The sequence below is a fragment of the Corvus brachyrhynchos genome, unplaced genomic scaffold, assembly GCF_000691975.1.
Source record: "Corvus brachyrhynchos isolate BGI_N302 unplaced genomic scaffold, ASM69197v1 scaffold32, whole genome shotgun sequence".
NCBI classification, from domain to species: domain Eukaryota; kingdom Metazoa; phylum Chordata; class Aves; order Passeriformes; family Corvidae; genus Corvus; species Corvus brachyrhynchos.
The window spans coordinates 10,956,104-10,982,949 of NW_008237919.1; the positions used below are offsets into that span (position 1 = coordinate 10,956,104).

At 38.4% G+C, this 26,846-nt stretch overlaps 1 protein-coding gene across 5 annotated transcripts in view; it reads right to left on the reverse strand.

Moving 5' to 3' along the window:
- Positions 1-2,457: 2,457 nt before the first annotated feature.
- MDM1 (Mdm1 nuclear protein) overlaps positions 2,458-26,846 on the reverse strand; it is a 25,922-nt gene continuing 1,533 nt past the window's right edge. The window contains exons 2-15 of one of the 5 annotated variants that reach the window (XM_017733205.1): positions 26,368-26,473; positions 23,739-24,091; positions 23,167-23,301; positions 21,181-21,333; positions 19,483-19,616; positions 17,250-17,349; positions 12,528-12,566; positions 11,978-12,153; positions 10,350-10,631; positions 8,491-8,636; positions 8,269-8,369; positions 7,102-7,360; positions 5,981-6,049; positions 2,458-3,759 (exon numbers count right to left, since the gene is read on the reverse strand). In XM_017733205.1, the coding sequence (XP_017588694.1) occupies positions 3,653-3,759; positions 5,981-6,049; positions 7,102-7,360; positions 8,269-8,369; positions 8,491-8,636; positions 10,350-10,631; positions 11,978-12,153; positions 12,528-12,566; positions 17,250-17,349; positions 19,483-19,616; positions 21,181-21,333; positions 23,167-23,301; positions 23,739-24,091; positions 26,368-26,473 (2,160 nt within the window). In that variant the 3' untranslated portion in view covers positions 2,458-3,652. The remainder of the gene's footprint in view (positions 3,760-5,980; positions 6,050-7,101; positions 7,361-8,268; positions 8,370-8,490; positions 8,637-10,349; positions 10,632-11,977; positions 12,154-12,527; positions 12,567-17,249; positions 17,350-19,482; positions 19,617-21,180; positions 21,334-23,166; positions 23,302-23,738; positions 24,092-26,367; positions 26,474-26,846) is intronic. The other 4 variants (XM_017733206.1, XM_017733208.1, XM_017733209.1 and 1 more) reach the window with 4 other exon arrangements.

The window sequence follows — 26,846 nt, forward strand, 5'->3', positions numbered from 1 at the left end:
TCTGTCCATATATTTCCTTTCCACGGGACTCCTGGTTTGATATATGCGTGTTGCAGGATCCCCACTGCAACGCTTCCTACCCCATCTTTGAGTACTACAGATTTGTATTAATAATATACAAATATATTAATGTACTAATAATATACAAATATTGATGAATATTCAACTTTTCATTGAATATTATGGATTTGGAAATCCCTTTTTTTTCCACTGTTATCTGCCAGAAAGCAATGACACCAGGAGTCAGATAAGGAGAACATATTAGTTCTTGGAGCCTATTACTAGGCTCCAAGAATTTTTGGGTGAAAGAGAAAGCTGGTGGCTGGTAAATAATTTCACTTCTTTCACCTTACCGCAACACACACAGGGTTTTGGGCTGTGGCCCTTGGGTGCAGAGGGAAGTCCAGCTACCTGCAAGACATTGGTGAAGCCAAACCTGTTTTCAGAATATTGTTGCTCACTACATAGGAATCCATCAGCAATACAGTAGATGTGGATCTATTAATCCAAAAAGACTGAAAAATCCCTATACAACATACTCATAGTGACTTCAAGTATCACTAGAAGACTACTTAGTGAGTGGCTTTGTGACTTAATCCAGACTCTATATGCAAAACCAGTCAGAGAATCAGAGAGTAAGCTTAGCTGGAAGAGACCCCCAAGGATCAATGAGTTCAACTCCTGGCCCTGCACAGGACCATTCCCAAGAGTCACACCATGTGCCCAAGAGCATTGTCCAAACACTTCCTGAACTTTGACAGGTTTGGTGCTGTGGCCACTTCCCTGGGGAGCCTGTTCCAGTGCCAAACCACCCTCTGGGTGAAGAACCTTTTCCTGGTATCCAACCTAAACCTCCCTTGACAAAACTTCAGGCCATTCTGAGTCCCATCATTGGTCACCACATTGAACAGGTCAGTGTCTGCCCCTCCTCCTCCCCTCACAAGGAACTTGCAGACTGCAATCAGGTCTTCCCTCACCTCCCCTGACCAGCTGGTGAAAGTTGGGAACAGCAGCTGAAGACATTCAATTCAACACTTACTGACTGGGTCGGTTTTTAATGCAGCAGTTTTGTAAACCTTGACCTTAAGTTGACAAGCTCACAAAGTTGTTTATTCCTGAGATACATATCCTATTGGCAACTGCCTTCCTCATTATTTATCTACTTGGTCTCTCCATTTTCAAGGCTTCTAAGGATTCCTTGATAAAACAATACACATTCACTGCACAGCACACACTTGTAATTATTAATAAAGGGTGCACTTTTGAACATTTTTTCCATGTTCAGCTACCTTGAAAACACAACAGGAGATATGTTTGAAGGCTGGTCTGAAATAATTTGAAAAACCAAAATCCCTCTTGAACAAGATAAACAATAGCAGAGAACATGCATAAAGAATTTACATCTGCCTTGAAGGCTACAGAACACACTTCAGCACTAGTGTAACTCAAAACCAGGTATTTTGTCTACACTTCCCTTTAAATACTTCTGTCTAAAGGTAACGTCTCTCTCCTTTAACGTATCTACTCTCTCCCTGGCAGAAATCAAAATACATCTAACAAACTCAGAGCTACCTAAGATGTACCAGACTCATCTGTACCAGTACAGACAACACTATAAGCAAAGCTGGCACTTAGGGTGTTACAGTACCTATGACTTACACGCCTCAAAATCAGACCTGCACAAAAACTCTGACAGAGTTGTCAGACAGCCAAGAAACCCAGGCAAACACAGAAAAACAAAGAAAGAGGACACAGTTCATAGAAGTCAATTAACAGGTATCACAGAGAAATAATGGATGATGAGAGCTCTTGTCCAGGAAAACAAGAACATGTTGAATATGAATAATGTAGATAGACACAGCAAAATCAATGCACCCACATCACAGCAACATACCATCCTAAACAAAAATACTTCCCCTTTTAGCCATTAAGTTTTCCACTACAAAAATATCATTGTAGAGGAAAAATGAAAATTTTCATAGACACTGTTGCACATTTTCCCTTTCAGTAGAAACTTCATGACCAATTACAACTTACACATAACAGAACAAGCCCAGAAGTCCATGAGATAAAATACCTTGATTTGCTTCAGACAACTCCACTGGTAGGAAGCTACTGTAACATACAATTTCTGGACGAAGGGAACACTCTTCTAACATCATCAGTACTGGATAGCACAAATTCACTCACTCATTACATCATTTGCTGGGGACTGACCCTTTGGGCATTGCAGCCTTTCCAGCCTGTGTAGCACCCATCTGCTTCGAGTCACCATATGAAGTATCTGTAGTCAGTTATGATTTCTAGTGTCATCATATCTAGCTTTAATAAATTACTCTCTCTGAGGTAACATCTTGTCTTTCTTAAGTCCACAGATATTCCAGCTGAACAGGTGAAAGAGAGAACTAAACAGTGAAGTGCCAATGTAATGGGCTCTGCCAAATTATCCAGCATAACTTAAAGAGAAACAAAGCAACCAACCATTTTTATTTTCAGTAATATGCATACATAATTGCATACAAAATCAAAATGCAATCAAGTGTGTACAAATTTCAAATTGTTCTTGTATAAAATTTTCAAATGAAGTAGTATTAAAACCTGAAGCCACACACAAAGAACCAAAATACATGCCAGCCACCTATTTCCTCTACTTCATTTTAACTTGTCGGCATCACTTGGAAAGATAGAATGAGCTGTCAGCATAAATCACAAACACTTTTCACTGTGACAATCATAATGGTATCAGTCTCCCCAAAGCAGGAAACTAAGACAAGAGGTAATTAAAATATCGAAGTCAAGAAAATAACATTCTTTTGAATTTACTTAAAGAGATCACTGCTCCTAAATACCTGAGTTTGAAGTGGAGCTGGGGAACACCACTGGTTAAGTTGGCTGAGTTTTCTTTTTCTAGAGAAGCTGAAATTAACACTAAACATGGGTCTTAGTCTACAAGACAAGCATTCATGTCAGTATAGCTGACAAACTGCACTACTGTATGCACTGAACTTTGATAGTCATCCTAGCCAAAAACCTGTGGACAATGAACAAACCCTAATGCTTCATGTCCTTTTCTTAAACTCCTGTATGTTCTAAGTTAGTGTCATTAAGAAATTAGAATTTTTTGGTAAAAGGTTAAAAGCAGTAAGTAATAAAAGTAACTTTTTGTTACAGCGCTGCGTTATGCTGACAATTCATACAGTAACATAAACACATATACCACTGCTGCCCTTAAGATAACTCGATAAAATAAAGCAACTGAGGTATTTGGTGAACAATGGCGTCGCCCCTGAATACTGTTCTAGGTCATACTGCATCACTACAGCAGAATACCTTGAAAAGTAACACACGGGTTTCGTAAAATAATTATTATCTCAGTGCCAAAAGGTGCCACTGTAAAAAAAGTAAAACTTCACATGGCTGTTGTGACATAGTGAATTAAGACCTAACTCCCAGATATAAAGAACGTAAATTTTCAGCATCATCAGTTTAAAATATTTAATTGGGATGGCAAGTCCTAAAACTTGGGCCACATCAATGGTAAGTGAAAGGATGCTGTGTGAAACCTACAATCACAATTTTTTTAAATGTACACCACAAACTGTACAAAATACATCATTTTACAGAATAGTTTCTATACAACAGGTAGGAAAGACTATGTCTTGCCCCAGAAATCCTTCCTCTTCTGAGCTCGTTCCAGTACCTGAGACGCTAGAGAACTAGACACTGCCGAGCGAGCAGAAATCTGAGACAACCTGTCATCTGTGGGGAAAGCAGAAGGGAAAAAGTAAATAGGACGATTAAATATATATATTCAAACACAGCTAACATATTTTGAATATTTTTATGCCCTCTTTCACAATGGATGCTAAAACAATAGCACAATACACTTCAATTCAATTACTTGGCAACCAACACGCTGAAGAAGAACCTCACAAGGAAGCCTCTAGTATGTTAGTTAAGAGATTGACATGGCCATCTCTTGAAAAACTCCAGAATAAGATCCCTGTATTCACCTGGGAATTGCCCAATTCTCCAAGTCATCTTGACCTTTACTCTCCTGTGTCAGCAGACCTCAGAAATTGTTCCTCTGCCACTGAAATCTATATAGACTAGACTCTGGTAATGACATTCTTGAAAGCAACCCACTGCTTCAAGCAAAGCAGACAACCTTAGAATAACTCGACTAAAATACCAGAACCCATGTTGCCAAAAAGAGCCCTTCTGTGCCACATACAGCTAGGTTGCCAAATCCAGCTAGTGTGCCAAAAGCTGCTAAAAGGAACACGTTTTTCAAGAAAACAGAAGTTTACCACAAAGACAAGAAGAAGCAGGCTTTAGAAATACACTTTTGAAGGGTCTTCCTTTTGAATACAGGGTCCACTTCACACACAGTGTAATTCCTAAAATTAATCAGTCTCGATGTTGCTTGCCTGATAAAGCACATTATAATTCTTTAACAGCACCAAAATGTTGCTACAGGTCTGTAAAGATGCTCTCTATGAAAAACGACCTTAATTACACTCATTCTCCTGCAATGGATTAGAAAGAACTGTGTCACTACTTTCCAGACCCCTCACCAACAACAACAAAAAAAAATTCCTACACTCAATCCAAACACCACCAGTATTCCGTCAGTGTTTGAATTAACTTTTCAGTAGAGTTTCTAAATTCTTAAAATACAGTGATCCTAATAGCCTGTAACAGGCTCACACACTTTGTATAACAACTATATTCCCATATATGATAAATTGCTAACTGCACTTCTGCAAATAAGACACGTCATTGGATTAACTCCCAGGTTTGTATGTATATGAACAAATACGGACATATAAAATATCTGTGAGCTGGCACATTTTGCCTGTTTCTGCAAGTTCATACATTACCACACAGCTTATAGGGAAAAATAATAAAGAAACAGCAGCTACAGCATTTAATCTGTGTGCAGCAAGCTGGTGGGAAGCTGCAGAGTACTACAGGATTTTTGCATGTTTTATGTAGTTGCACTGAAGCTTGGCTGAGCCATCTGCACCACCCACATATTTTTCAGCCAACTGCAATGAGTAAAACAGAGAATCAGTCTGAGCCTTGGTTAAAACCCAAGGAGCAAAGAAGCGCCAAGGGGTACAGAAACAAGCTTTGGGTTGTTCTGGGGTATAACTATAAATAAACTGCAATCAGATATAAACCTGCTCTGCCCATACTATGAGCTGAACCAAACACAGGTGATTGCAACTAGCACAGCACCACACCAGGCTCGACCTCAGACACCACACTAAGAAAAAGTGTATAGCAGACACAGTGCCTTTGGTTGGCTAATGCTACTGAAAGAGTTTATTTTTGTCTGCCCACAAAAAGGCCAAGAAGATGCAGCTGTGCAATGGCTGCTCTCCCAGACTAACTTTAAAATGAACATTAAAAAAAGGCCAAAACAGCAATCAGAATGGCAGGATGCCATAAGCACCCCTAACACACTCAGCAGAGGACAGGTGGGAAAATTAAAGTCAGAGGGATCATTTTATGTTGCACATCTGGGGCTAAAGTCTCACGGGCAAAACCCTTATCTTAAAGTTTGTGGTACCTTTTAAGTTGCAACCAAAGCTACTCCAGATGCAATATGGGCTGTGTTGCAGTTTCCTTTAGTTGCTATCAACACAAAGGCTTAAAAATGTGTGGGCAGGAAACAATTTTAGATATGGAACTAAGCAAGCTATAGTAACCATATCAAGAGCCACAATGGTCTATTAATTTTCAGCCACATTTAACGGTTTATTCGTATTACCCTATAGCTTCATATTCATACTTCAGAGAACTAGGTTGAACATGTTCAAATTATTTTGATGAAAATACACTGTAGTTATTCAGGCAAACACATAAACCACTATTACTTACTGCATTCAGAAACCTCTCACATTCATGCAAAAGTTAAAATTTATTTAGGTTACATAGAAGATATACAGTAATACTTTGGGACAAGAAATACCTTCATCATTACGGTTTCTTTCCCGAAGGGGCAACTGGAAAGTTCTCATTTTTGGATTGCCAAGATTCCCTAAGACAAAAAGCCAAAAGGCATAGTTTTGAATCATTTCAAAACAGACAAAGGAAAATATTTCATTTTAGAACATTTAAAAATATTGTAACATTATTTCCAAAACAAGAGTCTTATAAATAGCACACATAACAAAAATTCTACCAGGCTCCTTTACCTTAAGATGCTCCACTGTATTCTTCTCGAGACACTACTCTTTGGTACCTGCTGCAAGTTACTTAATGAACTGCACTCAAGGTGCAGAACTAGAACCTAGCACCAATTCTAATCTTTCTGAGAAAATTCTCTGCATTTCACCTTTCCACTTAACCTGACAACTAGTTGCTCCGTTCTAGTATGGAAATACTACTTTTCAGCCAATCTCTATAATCAAAGGACCAAGAATTGTGGGACTTTAAGTGGCTGTAGAAAGTCTTTCTGGAATGGAGACAAAGGGGACAAGGAGTCTTGTCTTTATCAAATTTACATCCCCAGTACCCTTGAACATAGTTAAAAACTTTTGAAATGCTTCAGTACAAATCCCTCCTCAGCCAAGAAAAGGTTTTTCTCAATATCCAATAAACCTTCTAGAGATAGCTTTTTTGTTTCCTTATCCTGCAGAAATAATTTTAAGGAGCTTATCTATCAGAAATCCACAACTCTTGCAAAATAATACTACACCATAAAGGTCCCAGTTACACACCGCAGTCAGCAACTGCAGCTGGAAAAGTGTCACAGCATCCAGCTGCAGCTTAAATATCAAAATTTAGAGTTGTTCATGCTAAACCAAATTATTCTCATGAGCAGTATTTATTAAAATTAGTAAGGCAAAATCAGAAAACAAACTACTGTAATAGAGTGATGTTAATGGAATCTGAAAACAAAGGTGGGTGTTGTGCACATTTCCTCAGCAAGACTAACCAACCATATAATAGAAAAGCTTTTGTTTACAAACAGCACATTCTTTGTAGAAACCGTAAGGCAGCAAGCTCAGCATCTCTTGGCCTGAGCACTGCACAGTAGTTATCTACATCCTGCATCCCTCTAACACACACTTAATAAATAAAACCCACCATTATGCTGGAATTCTGGATCCTTAAGAGTCCCTTGAATACGATGAGAGGGACTCCAGCAAGGCACAGAGCAGCTTTTTGCTGACGTCAGCACAGAAGTTGCAGAGGACTGCTCTTGCTGGGCTGAAACAAGAGGAACTTGCTCATCGCCAACCCTGTTAGGAGGCCACTGATCCTGCCTAAGTGGCAGAGGATCCACAGTTCCCAGGCCAGCAGGTGGAGAGTTAAAGTGTGAAGTGGCTTCCATTTTCACATCAGGCTACAACACAATAGAAAGAAAAAAAAAGGAAGGATCAAAAAAAGCACAAAACCACAACATCTCATATACAGCCTTCCAGTACAGATCCTCAAATATGCAGCAAATGTTGACTTTACACTGCTATACTTCTCATGAAAGTACTAAAAGAAAAAGTATTCCAAGCTTGTGAGACAGTGTAAAGAAAATCTGTTCCTAATAACAAGTGTTTAACACGGACTGAAAGTAATCTAATCAGGTCAAACCAAGAGCTTATTTTCTGAAACTGTGATTTTTTAGATTTTACAACATAACCAACTTGTCATGCAATTGTGTCTGCTTCTATTACAGAACTTACTACAGAGGATGTACGCAGTTAAATGGTAGCTCTCTTCATAGAGAGACCAAGCACAACTTGACAAAAAACTATCAAAATTTTGAGGATAACAACTCCTAAATGTTCCTATTTTTCTTTTAGTAATTATGCAAGCTGCAAAGTAAAAGCAGCACAAAAGTAAAGGAAAGGTAGAGTGAAACTATTATGGCACATTAACCTATGTTTTACATAAGCACCCAACCTCTCCCTCTTGAATTTCCTCCAACTCAAGCAATGTGGAGTTGTGCCACAGTGATGTCAATGGCTACAATAAGGGGAAATCCTACTGGCAACCTTTTTATTTTTCTGTAAACAGATCCCACACATTTAGCAAAAAAAAAAAGTGAAGTACATCTAATCTCACTCCAGTAGCATCAACTCCTTTGACACCTCAAAAGAACTATTTATTCAGACACGCCCTTTTTAGCCACAGACACTGACAATTTTAAGACAGCAAATAACAACTCAAGGAAAAGGTTTCTTAAATGAATTATTCATTATTACTTAAAAAGCACATTCCTGCAATTCATAATGGTAAGTCTGTTCTCTGGCTCACCTGGAAGGACCTTTTTTTTGAAGGGTTTGTTGCTAAATTTCGCTTTCTCTGAGGTGAAGATGAAGACTTGAATTTAGGAGCAGACACTAGAACAGTACCTCCTATTGTATTGGAAAAGATGAAAGATGTCTTATTACATTAAATAACCTAATAAATTAATTCAATTATGTATTTTTTTCTTTAGTCCTTGAAAGACTGCTTTGCATTTAGAAATCTTTTTACCAACAGCTGGGGTAGTGCGATCATGATGAGTCCTCAGAGTTCCTCCAAGAGCTCTCGGCTTCGGAGTAGGACGCCTGCTGCCTCTCCTTGAGGATACAGAAGAATCTGACACAGCTGCAGATGTGTTTAATACTAAGGCATTTTCACTGAAAAAAAAAAAAGAGTAATGATTAAAGGATTAGCTAAGGAAGGACTCAGGAGTCTTGCACTCAAGCTTTCTGCTTCTAATCCATTCCTACAATGAAGCCTAAGGCAAGACAGTTAAGGCCTTAACACCCCAACAGCCTGTAGCTAAAACATCTGCTTGCAAAGGGGAGTCCTGGATTCCAGCCCTTAAGCTTTAGTTTCTGTATTTTAAAGAGTCTCAAGCTATAAATCCAGGCTCCCTCTGTCCCAACAAACCCTGAATGTATGCTATACGTGAATGCACTATACGGAGGCTCAACAAGAGGGCTGCAACACTTTGAACCTGGAAAAACTTTGAACATGGTTGCTACCTTAGAGGTGGGAGTGTGGTTTTGACATTCTTCAGTCAATGTGGTGGAACTGAAGCCAAATATACCACATTTATGCAAACACTATAGCCCCCAGGTCATTAAATATACATCATAATATGATACATACATACATCATACATTATATATGTATATATAATAAACATCAGCACTATCACTCCAGTCTTCTGCCTCCAGGTGCATTTCAAAAGGAGGTGGCAGCACACCCATGCTACGGAGGAACCTGATCCTATCAGTGCATGATAGACACATCTAGGCAAAGAATTCCTCATTTCTAGCTCTCAAGAAGGTGTGACATGCAAGCATTAAGCTGCTCTGAGTGGCTGAGTCCAGCGCACATCCCAGAACACACAGAACCCCACTGCAAGACAACAGAAAATTGACAATGTCAGAGAAATCTATGAACTAGATAATCTCTAGAATTAAATAGAAACTTAGGAAGATTTCCAGATGATGGTTTTGAAAGCATGCATTTAATATCTGTTGGAGTCTAACATCTCAAGTTTTCTTTGCTTGGGTTTGCATACACAATATTATCCCCAATGGAGACAATTACGGTTTCTTACCTTTCATTAGTGCTGCAACACCAAAGACAAAATGCAATGAGGAATAGAAAATGTGTAGCTGACATGGTTACGAAGGTCAAAACTATTCAGAATTAAATGTCTATCAAAGTTAAATATTGTTTGACAAAAAAAGGTATGCAAAATTTGTACAATAAAAAGCCAGAGACTTCTGAAACTAGATACAATTTGGATCTCTCAAATACAGTACTATGCACATACTGAGCTGATCTCTCATTATTTGTAAATACCCCTCCGTGCTTAGTAACGCAATCACCAGTGATTACTGGATATTAGTTATTTTTCTCCCCTAAGTCCTTTATCTTAATTTTTTTAAGAAAAACAGATGCCTAAGTACAATATTAGCACATATCCTGTCCTGTCAATCCTACACTGTCAACTTGAAGCAAATTTTGAGTTTTAATTTTCACTAAACTTGGCTGCTGTGTAGTCAACAGTCTGTTCTAAGAGGCCCATACTGCAAATGTCATAGTTTTGGAGAAAAAGATTAGAATCATTCATGAGTCTACAAACCTCTGTCTTGCAAGTTAGAAATGCAGTATTATTAATGATAGATCCACTTCCATCAACCAGATCAATGTCTTAAACCTTCTCATTCCTTATCATACTGTTGAAAACAGAGGTACTGTAACACCAATTTACACTCTCTTAAATGAATCTGATTTAAAAACAAAAACTAATTAACCTACAAATTTCTGACCTGTTAGAGGAAATATACACACACATACATATATACAACCAAAAAAAAGTTCAGTTTTACCCTTCAGCTTTCTTATCTTCTTTGGCATTCTTACTGTTTTCTTCTAGTTGCTGGGCCATGACTGCAGCCTGTTCATCTGGCTTTTCTTCCTCTTTCTCTTCTGTTGATTGTTGATTTCCCCTTTCTTCAGTACCTTCTTGTTCATCCCAAACTAAACGTCTTTTGACTGGAACAGTTAAAGCATTTGACATGTCTTTCTTTGTGCTGTCCTGATGTGGTTGTTGTCTGGAGCCAGGTTGCTGTAGCACTTCAGAGCTTGGTGCAGCCTCTTTTTCAGAAACACTGGGTAAGAAAAAACACAGCATTTTGTATCACTGATTTGCACAATATACATGTCTATACAGAACACATTCATCCAGTTCAGTTCTTTGCAAGCAGTACAGCTCAGACATTAAAAAGTGGTACAGGTGAGATGATGACTGGTTAAACTGCCACTGAAGTTTTAATTGATGCTTAAGCACATCCCATTTTCAAACCAGATTTTATGAAAACTCTTGTTATATTACCATTTCCAAAAATGCAATGTAAATTAGGGCTGTATTTTCAATTTAAACAACATTATGAGAAGTACTCAAAAAAAACTATTTCCATACAAGGGACTGTCTGATGGCATAATTTTGAAAGTCAAGCAGTCTAGGAAACTCCACTTCAGGCACAACTTTTGAAAGTATTAAACTCTCAACTACTTACAGAAATCAGTGCAAATTAGCCCAGTGCATAGAAATGAGATCAGTAAGAGGATCTGTATTTCACAGAAGAAAACAATCCAGTAAACCAAAAAACTTACACTGTATTTAGTATCACATATTATGGTGTAATAAATACTATTTTACATGTCATCACCAAACCCTTATTAGAGCTACTCATGCAAAAAGGGCAGATCTGTCACACACACATAAGAAAGGATGGCACATACAGCAGTGTACAGAGGACTACACAGGCATCCAGAGCACTGTTTTTAAATATCAGATCACCTTCTACTAAGACGTTAATTCTGAATTTTCCTAGCAAGGGATTTAGTATCTGCCAGTTCTGACAGCCTTCAAAGAAAAGAGAAAATGGATGCACACCTTTCCAGTTCCTAAGTCTTCACCTCTGAACTAAGCAGACTCAACCACAAAATTAGTTAATCCTGACAAGAATGTCGATAATATCTGAGTAGGCAAAACATATTTCATATCATTCCAGTGGAAAGGACATTACTTCAGTATGCCTCAGTGCAAAATTCTGCTGGACTTGATGAGACTAAGGTTGCCACACTAAATATGCATTTGTGGGGAGTTACAAAGGAGTAACTTTCTCTACTTTTAGAAGAGTGGACTGTGCCTTGTTTTTCAGTTTGAGCACTTATCAACTGACATATCTGTGAAAAGGTAAACTCCCTCATCTGTTCCAGAGAATTTACATATCAGAGAATAATAGAACAGCCCAGGTTGGAAGCATCCTCAAAAGACCAACCAGTCCAACCCTCCACGAAGAAAGGGAGCCTAGATGATTACTGAGCACCCTATTCAATTGTATCTTGAATGCAGTCAAACATTCAAGATCACACAGCTAGGCTAAGCCTATATTCAGCATTTTGCTCAGTTTCAAAGCCGCAAAGTAACAGGCAGGAATGATGACCTTACCCTGCAAGATCTAGTGCTCTGATGTTGTTGCTGATTCCTTCTTCTGAACTGGAAGTTGAGGACACATCCCAAAGACTGTTATTATCAGACAGGATCTGATTGAAATGGTATCGGGAGAAGTGTGTTCCTTCTACTCGTTGCCTGTAAGCCTTCGCTCTTTCTCGAAGCTCTCTCACCTACACATCAAGGTTTCATAAATTGCACATCTGTTTAAATTTCACTATTAGGCTACTATAAATATTTGCATTAGCTACTGGCAGCTAGAAGAGAAAGGTAAGTTTACTCATAATACAGGGCCAGCCACAGCACAAACATTGCATGCCACAGTAAATGTAAGAAGCGGAAAGCAAAAATAATATATTCAGGAAGCATATATTCAGTAAGCATGTTTGAGCCATGAAGCCAAAGCGAAATTGTCAATTATTCATTCCATGAGCACAAAAATTTATGCAGCAACTGTGAATAAGTTTAGTGCTGGATTCTAGTTTTTCCATCAGCGCTCAGACACAGTGCTCCAAACACTGAAAAGAGGAACTTGGATGCAACCAACCTCCACATACCACATGGAATTTAGGGTGTTTTGAGATGCCTAAAGGGAAGAATACAGAGTTATTTTTAAATTTCTTATTTTTCCTCTCAACACTCAAGGGTGATATTGTTATTATCACCCTTGTAACTTTACTTCAGTCTAAGTAAGAAATTAAATACTAAAAACCTGTCAACATAGCTCTATGCTGCCTCCCTGAGATTCAATAAAAAGCTCTCAAACAAGTACAGTCAGCACTGGCATTCCACCAGTTCCTTGCCAAGATTGAGGAAATTAACTTAGATTTCCAAACATCAACACACAAAAATACATTCCCCACTAATTTATGATTCAAATCAATGGATCTACACGCATGTGGTAACACTGAATTTGTATGCTGCAAACACCACAACTGTCTGTAGCCACATAAATATTAGTGAAAAGTTAAGATTAATACAAGAACTCTGCGTGCTATTGTATGCAAGACACAGCATTAAAATTATTCCTTCTAGGCTATCAGTAACTGTAAGAATGAGATACAAAACTGTTCAGCTCCCAGTTTTACTCCAAAAGAATAAAAGTGATAACCCCCCTCTTCAAGGAGGGTTACACCATCATTTTTACAGTTAAGACCATTTAAACACTTGCTGTCTTGTGTCCTTCATCCAAACACAATTAAAGTGAAAGGAGAAAAAGCAAAACCAAGAAGTTTACATTTAAATTATTAAAAATAACTTTGTGATATCATGTGAATTCTGACTTACTAAAAAATGGTCCACAGGAAATAAGTATTTTATCAAAGAGCAGGAAAGTAATACTGACATTTCCTCTACCACATTTTCATAGCTTTTCTTTTTTATTCTTCCTTCATGATAGATTTCACATCATTCCTCCTGCAAGGAACAGAGTTAGTGGGCCAAATTCAGCTAATCCCACTAAAAGTAACTGGATGCAGCAAATGGATATTCAGCTAACATCCCACAACTTGACCCACTAAACTTCCAAAGAATAGCCCATTAAAAATATATGCTTGTCGTTTTCAAAGGAGAATTTAAAGTTTGATGTGCAAGTGATTTACTGGATTACTCACTTTAACTAGAGGAATAAAAAATTAATTATAATAGCCAGAACAGAAGGAACATAAATCCAGAGCAACAGAGTACTGCAGGGGGAGGAAGAATACTAAGTCTCCAGTGAATTGTGAAGAAGTACAAAGGACAACCGTCTCCTTCAGCGACTCAGCAGGCAGCATTAACTCAGCAGGACATAGGCCCTAGAGTCCTACTGCGATTATGAATTGCCCACATTAATTTTTCAAAAACATAATTGGAAGAGATTTTTTTTTTCGTTTGATTGCTGAAAAGCACCCTTAATAATAAATTTCAGAGAAGCAGCCTACAAGTAATCACTATGGCTAAGGTCACACCAGGATTCCATTATGGCATTTGCCTCTTTGGACTCAACTTCAGAAAGTCTGCTTTGGACGCAAAGTCACCCACGTGCAGTCCCAACTAAGGGAGAAACAAGACTGGTTGAGTTGGAATGTATCATCTAATCACTTATGCTAAGCAAGAAATGTTCTGTAGGCACCTTTCATAGGGGTGAGTCTCAATAACCCACCACATGCAGAGGTTAGATACACTTTTGAGGAACATTTCTCTTGAAAATGATATGGAATCATGTGGAAACCAGAAGGACTGTTGGGCAGCCTATACTGTGAATGGCCAAAGTACCTCTGTTACTTTACAACAAAATGCGATTGGCACTCTTTTTCAAGTTATGCATACTTGCATTAATATGCTGTTAACATTTCTCAAATGTCTGGATTCTATTTTATCTCACTATGAATGAAGTATGTTATTCAGTCCTACACGTTACAGAATCATAGACTATCCCAAGCTAGAAGGGCACCACAGGGATTATCAAAGTCCAATTCTCAGTCCTGCACAGGACACTCCAAGAGTTACACCACGTGCCTGAGAGCACCAACCAAATGCTTCTTGAACTCTGACATGTTTCGTGCTGTGGCCACTTCCCTGGGGAGCCTGTTCCATTGCCCAAACACCCTCTGGGTGAAGAACCTTTTCCTGATATCCAACCTGAACCTCCCCTGACACAGCTTCATGACATTTCTTTGAGTCCCATCACTGGGCACCACAGAGAACAAATCAGTGTCTGCCCCTCTGTTTCCCCTTGTGAGGAAGCTGTAGATGTAAGGTCTCCCCTCAGTCTCCTTTCCTCCAGGCTGAGCAGACCAAGAAACCTCAGCTGCTCCTCATATGGCTTTCCCTCAAGGCCCTTCACCATCTTTGCTGCCCTCCTTTGGACATTCTCCAATAGCTTTATACCATTCTTATATTGTGGCACCCAAAACTGCCCCCAGCACTCAAGGTGCTGGGATCCCAGTGCAGAGCAGAGCAGGACAATCCCCTCCCTTGCCCAGCTGGTGATGCTGGACCTGATGCACCCCAGGACACAGCTGGCCCTCCTGGCTGCCAGGGCGCTGCTGATTTATGTTCAATTTTGCCTTGACCAGGACCCCCTGGTCTCAAGGCACTGCTCTCCAGCATCTCATTTCCCAGTCTGTATGCACATGAATTCCTTTCTTGCTTTAATTGCACACATGGCTTTGGCTTTACCCATTAAACTGTCCTCATCTCAACTCAGGAGGTTTGTCAATTTTACCCTTCTGGTTTTCTCCCCCACCCCACTGTGGGGGAGTGAACAACTGGTTATGTGGGGCACAGTTCTCTCCTGGGGTTAAAACATGACATATACTCACACACATCTGATTTGAAGTCTAACAGAGACAGGAGAAATTCAGGTAATTGCAATTTTAAGTCCCTTCTATATGAACTCCTACTAGGATCTAATGTAGGTATGCATACATGAAAATGTGTATGTAATCAAAGCACACTCACACTCATGATCCATAAAATATGTTATTATAGTCTTAAAATAAATTTGGCTCTTCCAGCTACCAGAATCCTTCACTTAGAAGGTCTCAAAAAACATAATCATTCTTTTTTTTTAATTCTTCATGCCTACTGCCACAGAACTTCTTCCGAGTTTCCTGCAATTCCCTTTTCAGCAAAAAAATCTCTGTGGAAAAGTCTGATGCACCCAAAACACATCTTGACAGTGTGGGAAATCCTTCATTTTCATACACTAATTAAATGCCACATGTAAAGTTGAACATCCATCCTCCACTTGCAGTCTCCTCATTCTTTCCCTCAACTGTACTGCAGTGACTCCTCCTAGCTGACTGTGCCACAAACACACTATATCCCAAGGCAATGCATCTTTAGTTGCCCACCTTTTAGCTGCCTACCAGCCAATTGCTCTTGAAGCTGAGCACTGCTCCTTATTGGTTTGAACGTTTCACAATACAACATCAACAAATTAAAGTATTATACACCACAAAAATGACATAATACTCTACAGAAGCATTCAATATACCATTTGGGCTGCATGCCATAGTTCACAACATTTTGCAACCTTAGTTACAGTAAATCTAAAGCATATATCAATGCATATAAAAATTAAAATATTGCTTCTTTTCAGTCCTCTAACATCCCCTTGAGGCTGTTTACACAGAATGGATTATCTCATGCATGCATACACAAAATCTGATTATGAATCATCTCATACTTTAATATACTTTAAATATTGATACCAATTTATTATTGCTTACTTTGTATGTATTCTATCAATATTTCTTTTTTCTAAAAGGAAAATTACTTGCTAGATTAAATCTAGCAAGAAAACACAGAACTGAAAGCTACCAGACTACTCCTGCAATTCTCAGAGACCCTTACTTTCAAATTCGCAAAACCCAGCACCCCAAAACCATTTGCTTGAGTTCTACCTTCCACGTCATCATGGACACAACTGATGAGGAAACTCACATTTCCAAGTATGTGCCACACAGGTAGCAGCATAGCGTCTCACAAAGGCTCCCTCTATCAGCTGGGAGAAGACCAAGTCAAGTCAGTGAAATCAGAGAGTTGCAGAGCAAACTCTAGCAGTTTCTTAGCACACTATTAATGGTTTTGATTTCCTTGACTAACTCAGGAAATCACACTTAATAATGCTAAGAAATGTTGTGGTCTTGAAGCTACTCAGCCTTTTCACAGTTCTGTCAAATGACTTCCTATACAATATAATATGGATTGCAGTTTCTGAATGAACTACAAGAAAATACACAGATTGACTGAAACTTGCCAGAAAAATTCTCAATTTTATGTTGTGTATGACTGAATTCAGCTGACTGCTTTGAATGGATTCAGCATGGTAAGCTAACAAACTGAGCCTGACTATCAAGCCAACCTAGGCTGATACATACGTTGTCCTTTTCCTTTTTTATTCTCTTGGAATCTCCCATCATTCAACTCTGTATTTTCAACACTTCTGCATGTTAAAACTAGGCTGAACATCAAGAATAAGATTACCTGTCACAAGAGACTCTGTTCTGAATGATCCTGATTGTAAGGGAAACAACACTTCTCCCTCACTTTGGGTGTGACATTAATACATTTTTTCAGTCTCACCATCCCTTTTTTTTTTCTATGTGTTTTTCTGACTTGTCAGAATCTAACTGCCTTTGTATACTCACCTTTGGGAGCTTGAGTCATTAGCATTACAATCTCAGAACTGTATCTTATAAACACCACAATTCAAAGTTTTTTCATCTAAAAATCAAAATACAAAGCATACTCAGGCTTCAGATTTTCTAAGAATACTCACCTGGTTGTGAGCTTTACTCTTAATACGAGACCAAACTCCATCTTTGTAGTAATACTGGGTTGGAGACAAAAATTTTGACCTATATTCAGTGTTCATCTTCCTAAGAAATCAGGAATGATGAGAGAAAAAGAAAGTGAAGTTTGACATCCAGAATACTCTTTAAGAGCCCTTTTAAAGTTACATCAACAAGCAAAATATACCTGCACCTAAATGCCAGTGAGATGCAAAAAACACTTGCACAAACAACAGCTCAAACCAACACAACTAGGAATGCTGTGAAAAATACTCATTCACAGCTGGCAGTCCTTCAAGTAGTTTCTCCTGTTGTTTTTTCCTTGCAACACTTCCACCAGAAGCTTTTGCCCTGACAAGCCAGCCAGCAGAACATAATACACACATCAGCCTCAATTACTTCAATGCAAAGTGTGGGACCTTGATTTAAGTCACTGATGAAGGTACATTTAAGTAAAAATGCCTGGTTTGGCATTAACGTGTCTGAGACATTTCCTCCTATGAACTCCACTTTAAAGGCGCTCTGCATATGGGTGGGGTGAGCTGCTGGGGCTGGAAACATCTGACTGCCAGAACACTGGTCAGTATAATTCATCTGACTATGTCCTACTGGCTTTGATCTTCAAAAGACCTCAGTACTTGAAAAGATGGGTTCATTTTTCCCTTCTGCCACACACATACAAACAGAAAAATTAACATCATCTAACCTATAGCAGGCAATAAGTAGTACTTCGAGTCCTTAAGCACTCAACTGTGGATGTATCAGCTTAAATCTAAAGACATTTTTGGATTTAATCATGCTTCAGAACATTACCAACTTAATTCTAATATAGTCAGCACTGGGTGAAAAAGCCCTGTTTTTCAATCCTTCTTCAAAAATAGGTCATAAAAGCCTAAAGTCAGAGAATAAAATGAACCTCGTAAAAACAAAAATATCGAAGTCGAAAAACCCTTTATACTCAAAATTTCTTTCAATACATCCCCTTCTTTAAAACTTTAAGACAGAATTCCTTTGCTTTGGTTGCAAAACTAATGGATTAGCATAAAAAAACATAACACTGCTATCCCAGTCAGCCTGCTGCAAAAGCAGGCCATGCAACACAGCTTGCATGCTAGTAACAATCCTGTCTGCATACTGAGAACTTGCACATTTTGACAGCTATTTGCCCAGTGTTTTTTTAAGAAAATTTTGTCTTGTGCTACTACACTGAAGGCATAAGAGGCAGAAATTTGCCCTTAGATGAAAAGGGCCCAGCAAATTATCAAGAATTTTGCACATTACTCACTGCAAAATTGACTACAATCTACTGCAAAGAGTATGAATACCAAATAGTTAAAGGTTTCAGCTATACTATATCCACTCACTTTTCCACATAGCAATTTTATTTCATAGAATTTTGGGTGATCATTTTGTAATCAATTCTCAACATCCAACAGCATTCAGACTCAGGTAAGTCTCCTCTCCCATCTTCAATCTAATGCCGTAACACTGCCACGAAGAATAAAAGCAATTGCTGGGGCGTACATTAAGCACAAACACAGGAGAGATGGATTAATCTAAGCATTTTAAAGCCTACTTCCTGGCTTTTATTTCTCTTGACATATCTCACGTGTATGAAATGGAAATATGAGTTCAATTCCTGCAATGTAGGCATGTGGCAGAAAAAAAAAGGTAATTCAATAGCACTCAGTAACATACAATGTCATTTCGTTTCCATGCTTCTCAGATTACTCTACATAGGACAGATTTCTTTACTTCCCTCTACCTCATGTGTATGCTTATGTTACTCAGGCACACAAGGTCTTACAGACCAGGATAAGCAGACATCAAGTACAATCACCACAACTTTAAGGTGTGGAGTAGGCACAGTAGATAGAGCAGTTTGAAAAGTGACTATGACTTCCAAAGCACTTGCTGAAAGTTCAGCTGCAGCACTGCACTGATTTTATTTCATTCATGTTAAATTTACTAATACTACTGTTACTGCATCACAAGGTTCAACTGAACAGAGTGGGTACAAAGCTGCCACTGCCCAGAGAAGAGGATGGAAATTAACACCAGATTTAGACGTACCCACAAGAAGCTCAATCTCAGTGCTGCAAGGGGCATTTGCCCCTGCAACTGCAGCATGCTGTGGCTCAAGGTCCATAGTCCATCATTCTAAATACTAGGCTGCTGCACACCTATTCACTAGTCTAGGTTTTCCTATTTTATACATACCCACGACTTGTATGTAAAGTGAGGGGCTTTGGACTGATATGCTGCTTATTATTTTGTTTAGGATGTTTCTGTTCTGATTTCCCTTGTTTTGCTGCATCTTCTGCTGGTTTTTGAAACGGTTCTTCCCTCTTACTCTAAGGCAAAGATAATTTTAAAAATACCACATTAGCTAACAATCTGAAAACCCTCATATTTCTTTTGACATCAAGCTCTGGCAAATAATTAATTTTATTTTAGTGTTAGCTGTTTTGAATATTTAATGCAAACGAGAACACCACATTCTTTCGTTAACACAAATATAAACTAGCAAAATGCCAAAGTTAAGACTGAGTGCAACATTCTGTTGGTTAGATGATCCATTTTGTCCACTTTACAAAATTAATTTAACATGAAACACAGAAAGCAAATAATACGATACGTGTGCATTCTAACCTGAGTCCAAAAGGCAAATTTTTAAATTTTTTTATTCTGTTTTATATATGTTTAGATTTATTTGTTTGGGTTTTAAACCAAAGATTTGGTTTTTCCTGATTATTTTAATCTTTTGGAAATCCAGTGCATGACTTCTGATTCTGCTAGAGATCTTCACCGATACTGTTCAAATTCAATTTTTAAAAAAAAAAAGCCCACCAAAATCCCCCAAAACTTTTTCAAGATATTCATCAGAGAAGAGGTATTGGTATAAACAACCAGATTTTTAGACACTTTCACAAAAATTCCCTTCTTATGACTTCTCTTACTTCATTTATTAGCTGTTCTCAAAAAATAACCTGAAATTCCAATACTTAAACCAGAAAAATGCTTCCTGAAAGCCTCAGGCTTTTCAAGCTTTCTTCATGTCTACTTAAAGAGGCAAAAGGGGACATAAAATTTCTCATCCCCAGATGGGATTTAAAGAACTGGACAGGTCTGAGTTTTAAATGATGAAACCTCCAAGCCAACAATCCCCTCAGAAGCACCAATGGCTTAAACTAAGCCAAGGCACTGCATGTTAAGTACACCTTTTGCTCAGCAGTGGTTCTAATGAACACCTTGCCTGACAATGGCCCTTTCTGGTCTATCAGCAACAGACATGGGTAGTGAGGACACTTAGATTACTGGGAGCATCACACAGCTGGTACAACCCAGCCCAGAAGATTCCTAAAAAACCAGAATGACAGTTTTATGGAACAGGTCCTACAGGAGCTGACTCAGAAAGGCAAAAAAGGAAGAGGTATGCCCAGCGGAAGCAAAGTCAGGTGACATGGAAAGAATACAGAGATACTGTTTGCCACTGTAGGGAGAAAATTCACTATCTCTGATTTATGACATTCAAAAAGTTCCAGACCTCCCACCTAGCCCTACTGCACACCAAGACATGACATTGGTACCAATGAGAGTATAAATCAGAGATTTAGATTGCAGAAACTATTCTAATGACTAAAAACAAAGTGTCAATAGGGAACAAAAAAAAATAAATAAAACCACTTCAAAACTCAGAAATTTAAAACTTTAAACTGAAAAATTGCACTACAGAGACTACAGAACCCCCAAAGAGCAGAGCTGTACAGTATTATTTTCAGTCTTTTACAGCGAAACCGCTACTGAGTCCAGTGTCACCAGCAACACTAAATAATTTCAACCTAAACCCACCCCCTTATAGATTAGATCAAAACTGCAGAAGTACTACTGAAGCTTTTCTTTCAGGGAAGTATTTACTTGTTCACACACCAGCAATTCTTTCTCTTCTGAACCACCTCTCTCTTGTGGACTCTTAAGAGGAGACCCTTTGGAATTTCTCTCATAAGCAGTTTCAGAAGTAATTGCAGGAGATTTAACCAGAGGTACAGATTTCTTCGTGTTGCAAATAAGCTGTGCGGGAGAGAGAAAACAAAACAAAACAAAACAAAAGTGTGATTTGTTTACCTTAAGGCTAAATTTTCAAAATCTGATATTTATTCACACAAATACATCACATATGAACAGAGTGACAGTCATCTGTACGAATACAGCATGTGGAGACAAATGAACTTCTAGGAGAAATTCAAGAGAAATTTAAATACATTTAGAAGTGACCAAGCCAGACACAATTAAATCTGTGATCAAACACTGTTCTTACTGAAGTTTACTATGAGAAGTTTGGTTTGGTTGGTTATTTTTTGTTAACCTTCAGAGCTGTATGGAGGATCATGGCTTTTTAAAGGCATGCCATAAAACTTCCATATGAGTCCTCAGTACATGTCCTGTCCATAAGTAAGAGAAAACTGCCCTCAGTTTTAGAGCTGGATGCTTAGAGCTTGGGCAAATAAAAATCCACTCTTTTTCAACTAATGTAGTATTATAAACCAAGGTAGAGAATTTGCCTAACAGAGTATTATCTCCTCATGGGGTTCCAAATTTCAAGACTGTGCCATACATGAGAAGCATGCATTTTCCATAGATTTGCTGTGAGAATTTAGGTCTGACTTATAACCTAACTTGGATAACTTCGATATTTTCACAGAATCTCTTCAAAGGAAAGGTATTGTCAGTATTAAGGTATATTCTCAGTCATATCAATGGTGAAGAATATCAATTTGTTAATATGTGTAACTTTCATCATTACATTTTCCCTAAGTCCTACTTATCCACAATGTGTAGAGCCTACAGACTTATTCTCACTGCTTCTTACTCTGTATGAGCTGTGAAAAAAAGTCTTTCTTCTGAAAAAAGCACAATGTTCACAAGCATTAATAAGGAAATTATCAAACTGATTGCACACAGAATCAAACAGAATTCTCTTTGACTTTTTCCATAAGGTGACTTTCTGGGACCTGCCTCTTCCTCAAAAGGTCCTGTGGCTTCTCTATACTACTGTCACGTATTTCAGTGAGTTTTCATTGCATAAGCGGCTGCTGGGAAACATCCTGCAGTACATCCACCTGCTTGGTACTCCAACAGAAAAAGACAGGATAGTGATTATCTTAGTCAACATTTATTGCCTCTGAAAGCTGTTACTGAACAAATCTGCCACCTGAGGATAAAAAGAGCACACCATCTCTAGTAATCCCACTAACACATATGCTTCTAGTGAAGAAATAGAAGACAAATGCAGAAGTGCCTATTTCACACTGTAGAATGACCAAAAGACTGATCCTAGGTCCTGATCCCAGCAACAGTTAGTTAATTGAAAACACAAAGCCGTCTCACACTCAGTTACTCTTTGAGGTCTTGCTAGAAATAGCAGCATTTTCAACCCTACAAAGGCCAAACACTCATGAGATGTATTAAAATGTCACAAGAGTATCTTAAAATCAGAAGACTCCACTTTAAATACAAGCTGTTGTCATGAAAGAATAAAATACTAGAGACACACTTTACTGCTTAGAAGTGTATGTGCACAGAGATGGAAACTGAGAATAGGAAACTGGGGCAACACAAATAAATTGATGCAAACAGAAGAACATGGTCCTGTTAGAAAGAATGAAATGCAAGGCCTAAGGAGAACAAACTATTAGGTCTGACCACAATACAGAATCACATGGAAACAAATCCAATTATACTACACTTTTGTAAAGGGAGAGAGAAAAAAAAATCATGCAACAACATTAAAGTTTGTCTTTCCCCCACCAAAAGAACAAAAAAAAAGGAAATATTTTTGAAAGGAAAACTTTGCTGATACATAAAAAAAAGTATTAATTTGCTTTTTGGATTTTTTAAAGTTACCTGTTCAGCTGCAAGTATCGGTGACTTTTCATGAGGACTCTTCCAGACAAATTGGCTTCGATATTCAGAATTTCTGGGGAAAGTTTTTAAAGGTGGAATATATATGTCTGCTTTTCTCTGAAGGGCTCTGTGAAACTGACATGGTAAAAAAAAAAAAAAATAGAAAAAGAATAGCAATGATTGTTCCCTTTCCTACAATGTTTTGCTAGTCAGACATCTTTCAACACACACTTTAAAAACAATGGTTTGGGTTTTTGTTTCAAGAACAAAATGAATTGCAAAGTACATTTTCTCATTATAGTCAACAACCCCAAAAAGTCTATATATTATTGGCTAAATCTTTGTTTAACTGAAATTAGCAGTGATGACACATGAAGAGCAAATTCCTATTGAATTAAGTAGCACCAAAATCTGGATCTCAAGCATACTGTTCTCCCAACAAAGAAGCTACAGCAGAGTATCAAAATACAAAACTAAGGAAAGAGTTCAACAAGACAGTCTGAGCATCTGTGCGAAATTACTGTTAGTAATTTTTAGACTGGTCAATTAAAAAAAAAAAACTATTCCCTTACCCCATTACCCATTTTTTCTGGTTGCTTTTTTGGAGATGAAAATGTTTCATTTTGATTTGGTGGAGCTTCAGAGGGTGATTTTGTCATGTTGTTCTCTGCAAGGGCAAGAGCTGTTTCACCACTAGAATCTACCACATGTGATTGAACTTTTGGGGGGAGTCTGGGTCCTTCTGGTGTTTCAAGTTTTTCCTGATTCACATTATTGTTGTTGTGGTCAGTGTGCAACTCTGCATCTTCAGTTTCCAGTGGGTCACTCAAATCACAATCTGCTGTCCATTCAAGGGACTTCGAAATCTGTGGATTATGGTAAGGTACCCTTCTCTTGGAAATGAATTTTGGTTCTCTCGTGATTCCTGAGAAAAAGCCGTATTAGATTTAACAAAAACATTCACTGAAGACATAATACCACTCTACAACAAGAATAAACTGAAAGCTTATCATACAACTGATTACTAGAAAGCATGGTTTTAGTATCTTGGAGCAGTGACAGACCATGAATTATGAGCATGGCTGTGAAATTCTGTGTTCTTTCCTATGTGCAAATTATTTTCCTTCCACTGAACAGACAGGAACATGGTGCTCCAGAACCATGTTGGATTAAACCCTATAAAGCAAAAATGTCCCCAGGACTATCCTGTACAAACTGATTCTGGGAGCTAAACAAGAAAACTAACATAGCCAGCGAAAAGAACATGGTTCACACAGATACAGAATAACCAACCTGTGGGGACAAAGTACGCTACAAGCACTTCTCATCACCCATGCACAACACACCTTGCTCAACAGGTTCCCTCTGATTGTGACAGATCACTATCCACCTGCAATTTAAGACCATCTCCGGTAACATTTTGCAGTATGAACACAAAAACATTTCCAAAAATAGAAAAATATTTTGTAACAAAACCAGCTATCAAGTTATTTCAAGAATTGCTGGGCTTTACACAGGCAGGTGAAAACAAAATTACCCCATCATTTCAAGAAGAGTATTGAACAACTGAACACATTTGAAGAGGGAAATCATAATTCACTTCAAAGTGCTCAACTGCAATGGAAAAATTAGTGAAAGCCCCTAACTGGCTGAAAAAAAGTATCTTCCATGAGAGGGACACTCCCATCCCATGAAGAAGCAATGTAGAAAGCGAGAACAACCTATGGTGAAAGGTATATAGAATGTCCATATGTCTTACTACACATATAGGATAGGAAAATCATTACAGTGGTAAAGCACTGGAAAAGCAGCCAAAGGGCACTCCAAGCACCTGCAGCTGTCAACTTTTTGCTGAAATGTTCCAAGTGATTCCTAAAATTGCCAATTATGTGATTCAACAGGAAGAACCGTAAGTAAATCATCAGTAACAATCTGCAAATCCTATGAGGTACCAAGAGTGACATTTAAAGATGTAGGTGCTTAAATGGCCAGAAAAGAGGTGGGAGTGAAAATTAACACAAATATGTAGAGAAACTACAGCAAGCATACACAAAACTACCATTACAATGTGAGAAAGAGGAGAAGCTGCTGCACTGCTAACTTATGAGCTTACTGCAAGGACTGTAAAATTTGCAGTTTAGTTTGACTGGAAAATAAGCATAGGTTGCCATTTTAAAAAGAAGTTAACATGCTTAGATGTTTAAGCATTTCAGAATTAGTGACAATTATAGTCCTCAATAAGAGGTACCCATACACAGACCCATGTGCTAGGGAAAACAAGGATAAAAAAAGATGTATTTTGAAGTAATGGAAGAAAGCAGTAATAAATACATAAAGCAAAATCTTTAGCAAGATTAAATTATTTATTTAAATGTCTAGCACCTTGACTAAAAAAAAAAATCCATATTGCCGGTAGTCAGTTCTTAATTACAAGGCCATAATTTACAACACTTAGTATTGTAGGAATGAATGCATTGTACTCTAATTACACAGACTGAATACTGCAGCTGCAGTGAACAGCACAAAATTTTTTTAATCTGCCTTGTGCCACTACAATAATTACTATTTTTTACCACTCCTTTTCAAAGCACTGCAGTTGTCGTCCCTCTTCAGCTTACTCTTCCTCAACTCCTTACAGTCCTTTCAATCCAAATGCTATTTCCTTTTTCTTCCCCACATTTCCCTGCCACGATAACGTCTACAATCCTTAAATCCTACACTACAGTACCACAAGGTTTTCAGTTTAGTGGTTGACCTTCTCTTTTAGTTAGCTGTACCTGTTAGGTGCATAAAGATTTCACTTTATTGAACTTTGCCCCAAGTTAGTCTCCCCTTAAAAACAGAATTTTTTTTACTATTTCCATACATCACAGATAACCCAATACCACCCTCTACACACTTTATATGGGTTAACGCTGCACCTGCATTTCATGTTCGGATCTTGGCATACGCTGCATGTCAGAACTACTTTTTTCCAAGGTTTATATAAATAGCACCAATTGAAAATAAAGTTTCAGTGTAGCCATAAAGAATATAGAGTTCAAAAACACACTCTAGATGATGACCAAGACTATACTTTTAATTTAATTACAAAAAGCACAAACCGTAAACACCACCAGTTCACTGTGGCCATGCACTCATTGCTGCAAACCTTTGCGGGCCTTGGCTGCAACCAAGGGCGCATTTTTCAGGGGCACTTACCAAACTGATCCGACCGAAGTCCTGCCCACAAGGATTTCTGCTGTTGGGATGGGCTACCAAACTCTGGACTTCTCCATTTGAAGTTTCTCTTGTATTCACTCAGTCCCTACAGCAAACAGAGAGGAGTCTGTCAAGCCACCTGCGCATATCCTGCTTCACTGCTCCTGCCGGTAACAGATCTCCGAGGAGGGAAAAACACCAACACGCTGCTGCAGGATGAGCTAAGCTGGCAGGGTGCTCTGCATCTTCCAAACCCACCCCCATCGGAGAACAAAAAGTACTGCTGAGAAAACGTGGAAGCATTTCATGCACCAAATAAACAATATAAAATTTTAAAAAACCAAAACCAAAAACATGTCTCTTATGTCTTCAAGTGAATGGTTTCAAGAACAAACACAGCCTGGACCCGCTGTCACCGCACGACCAACCTCCTTCTGCCTTTATTTGCCGGTGCTGCAGCGCAGGGGCCTCCCCTTTCC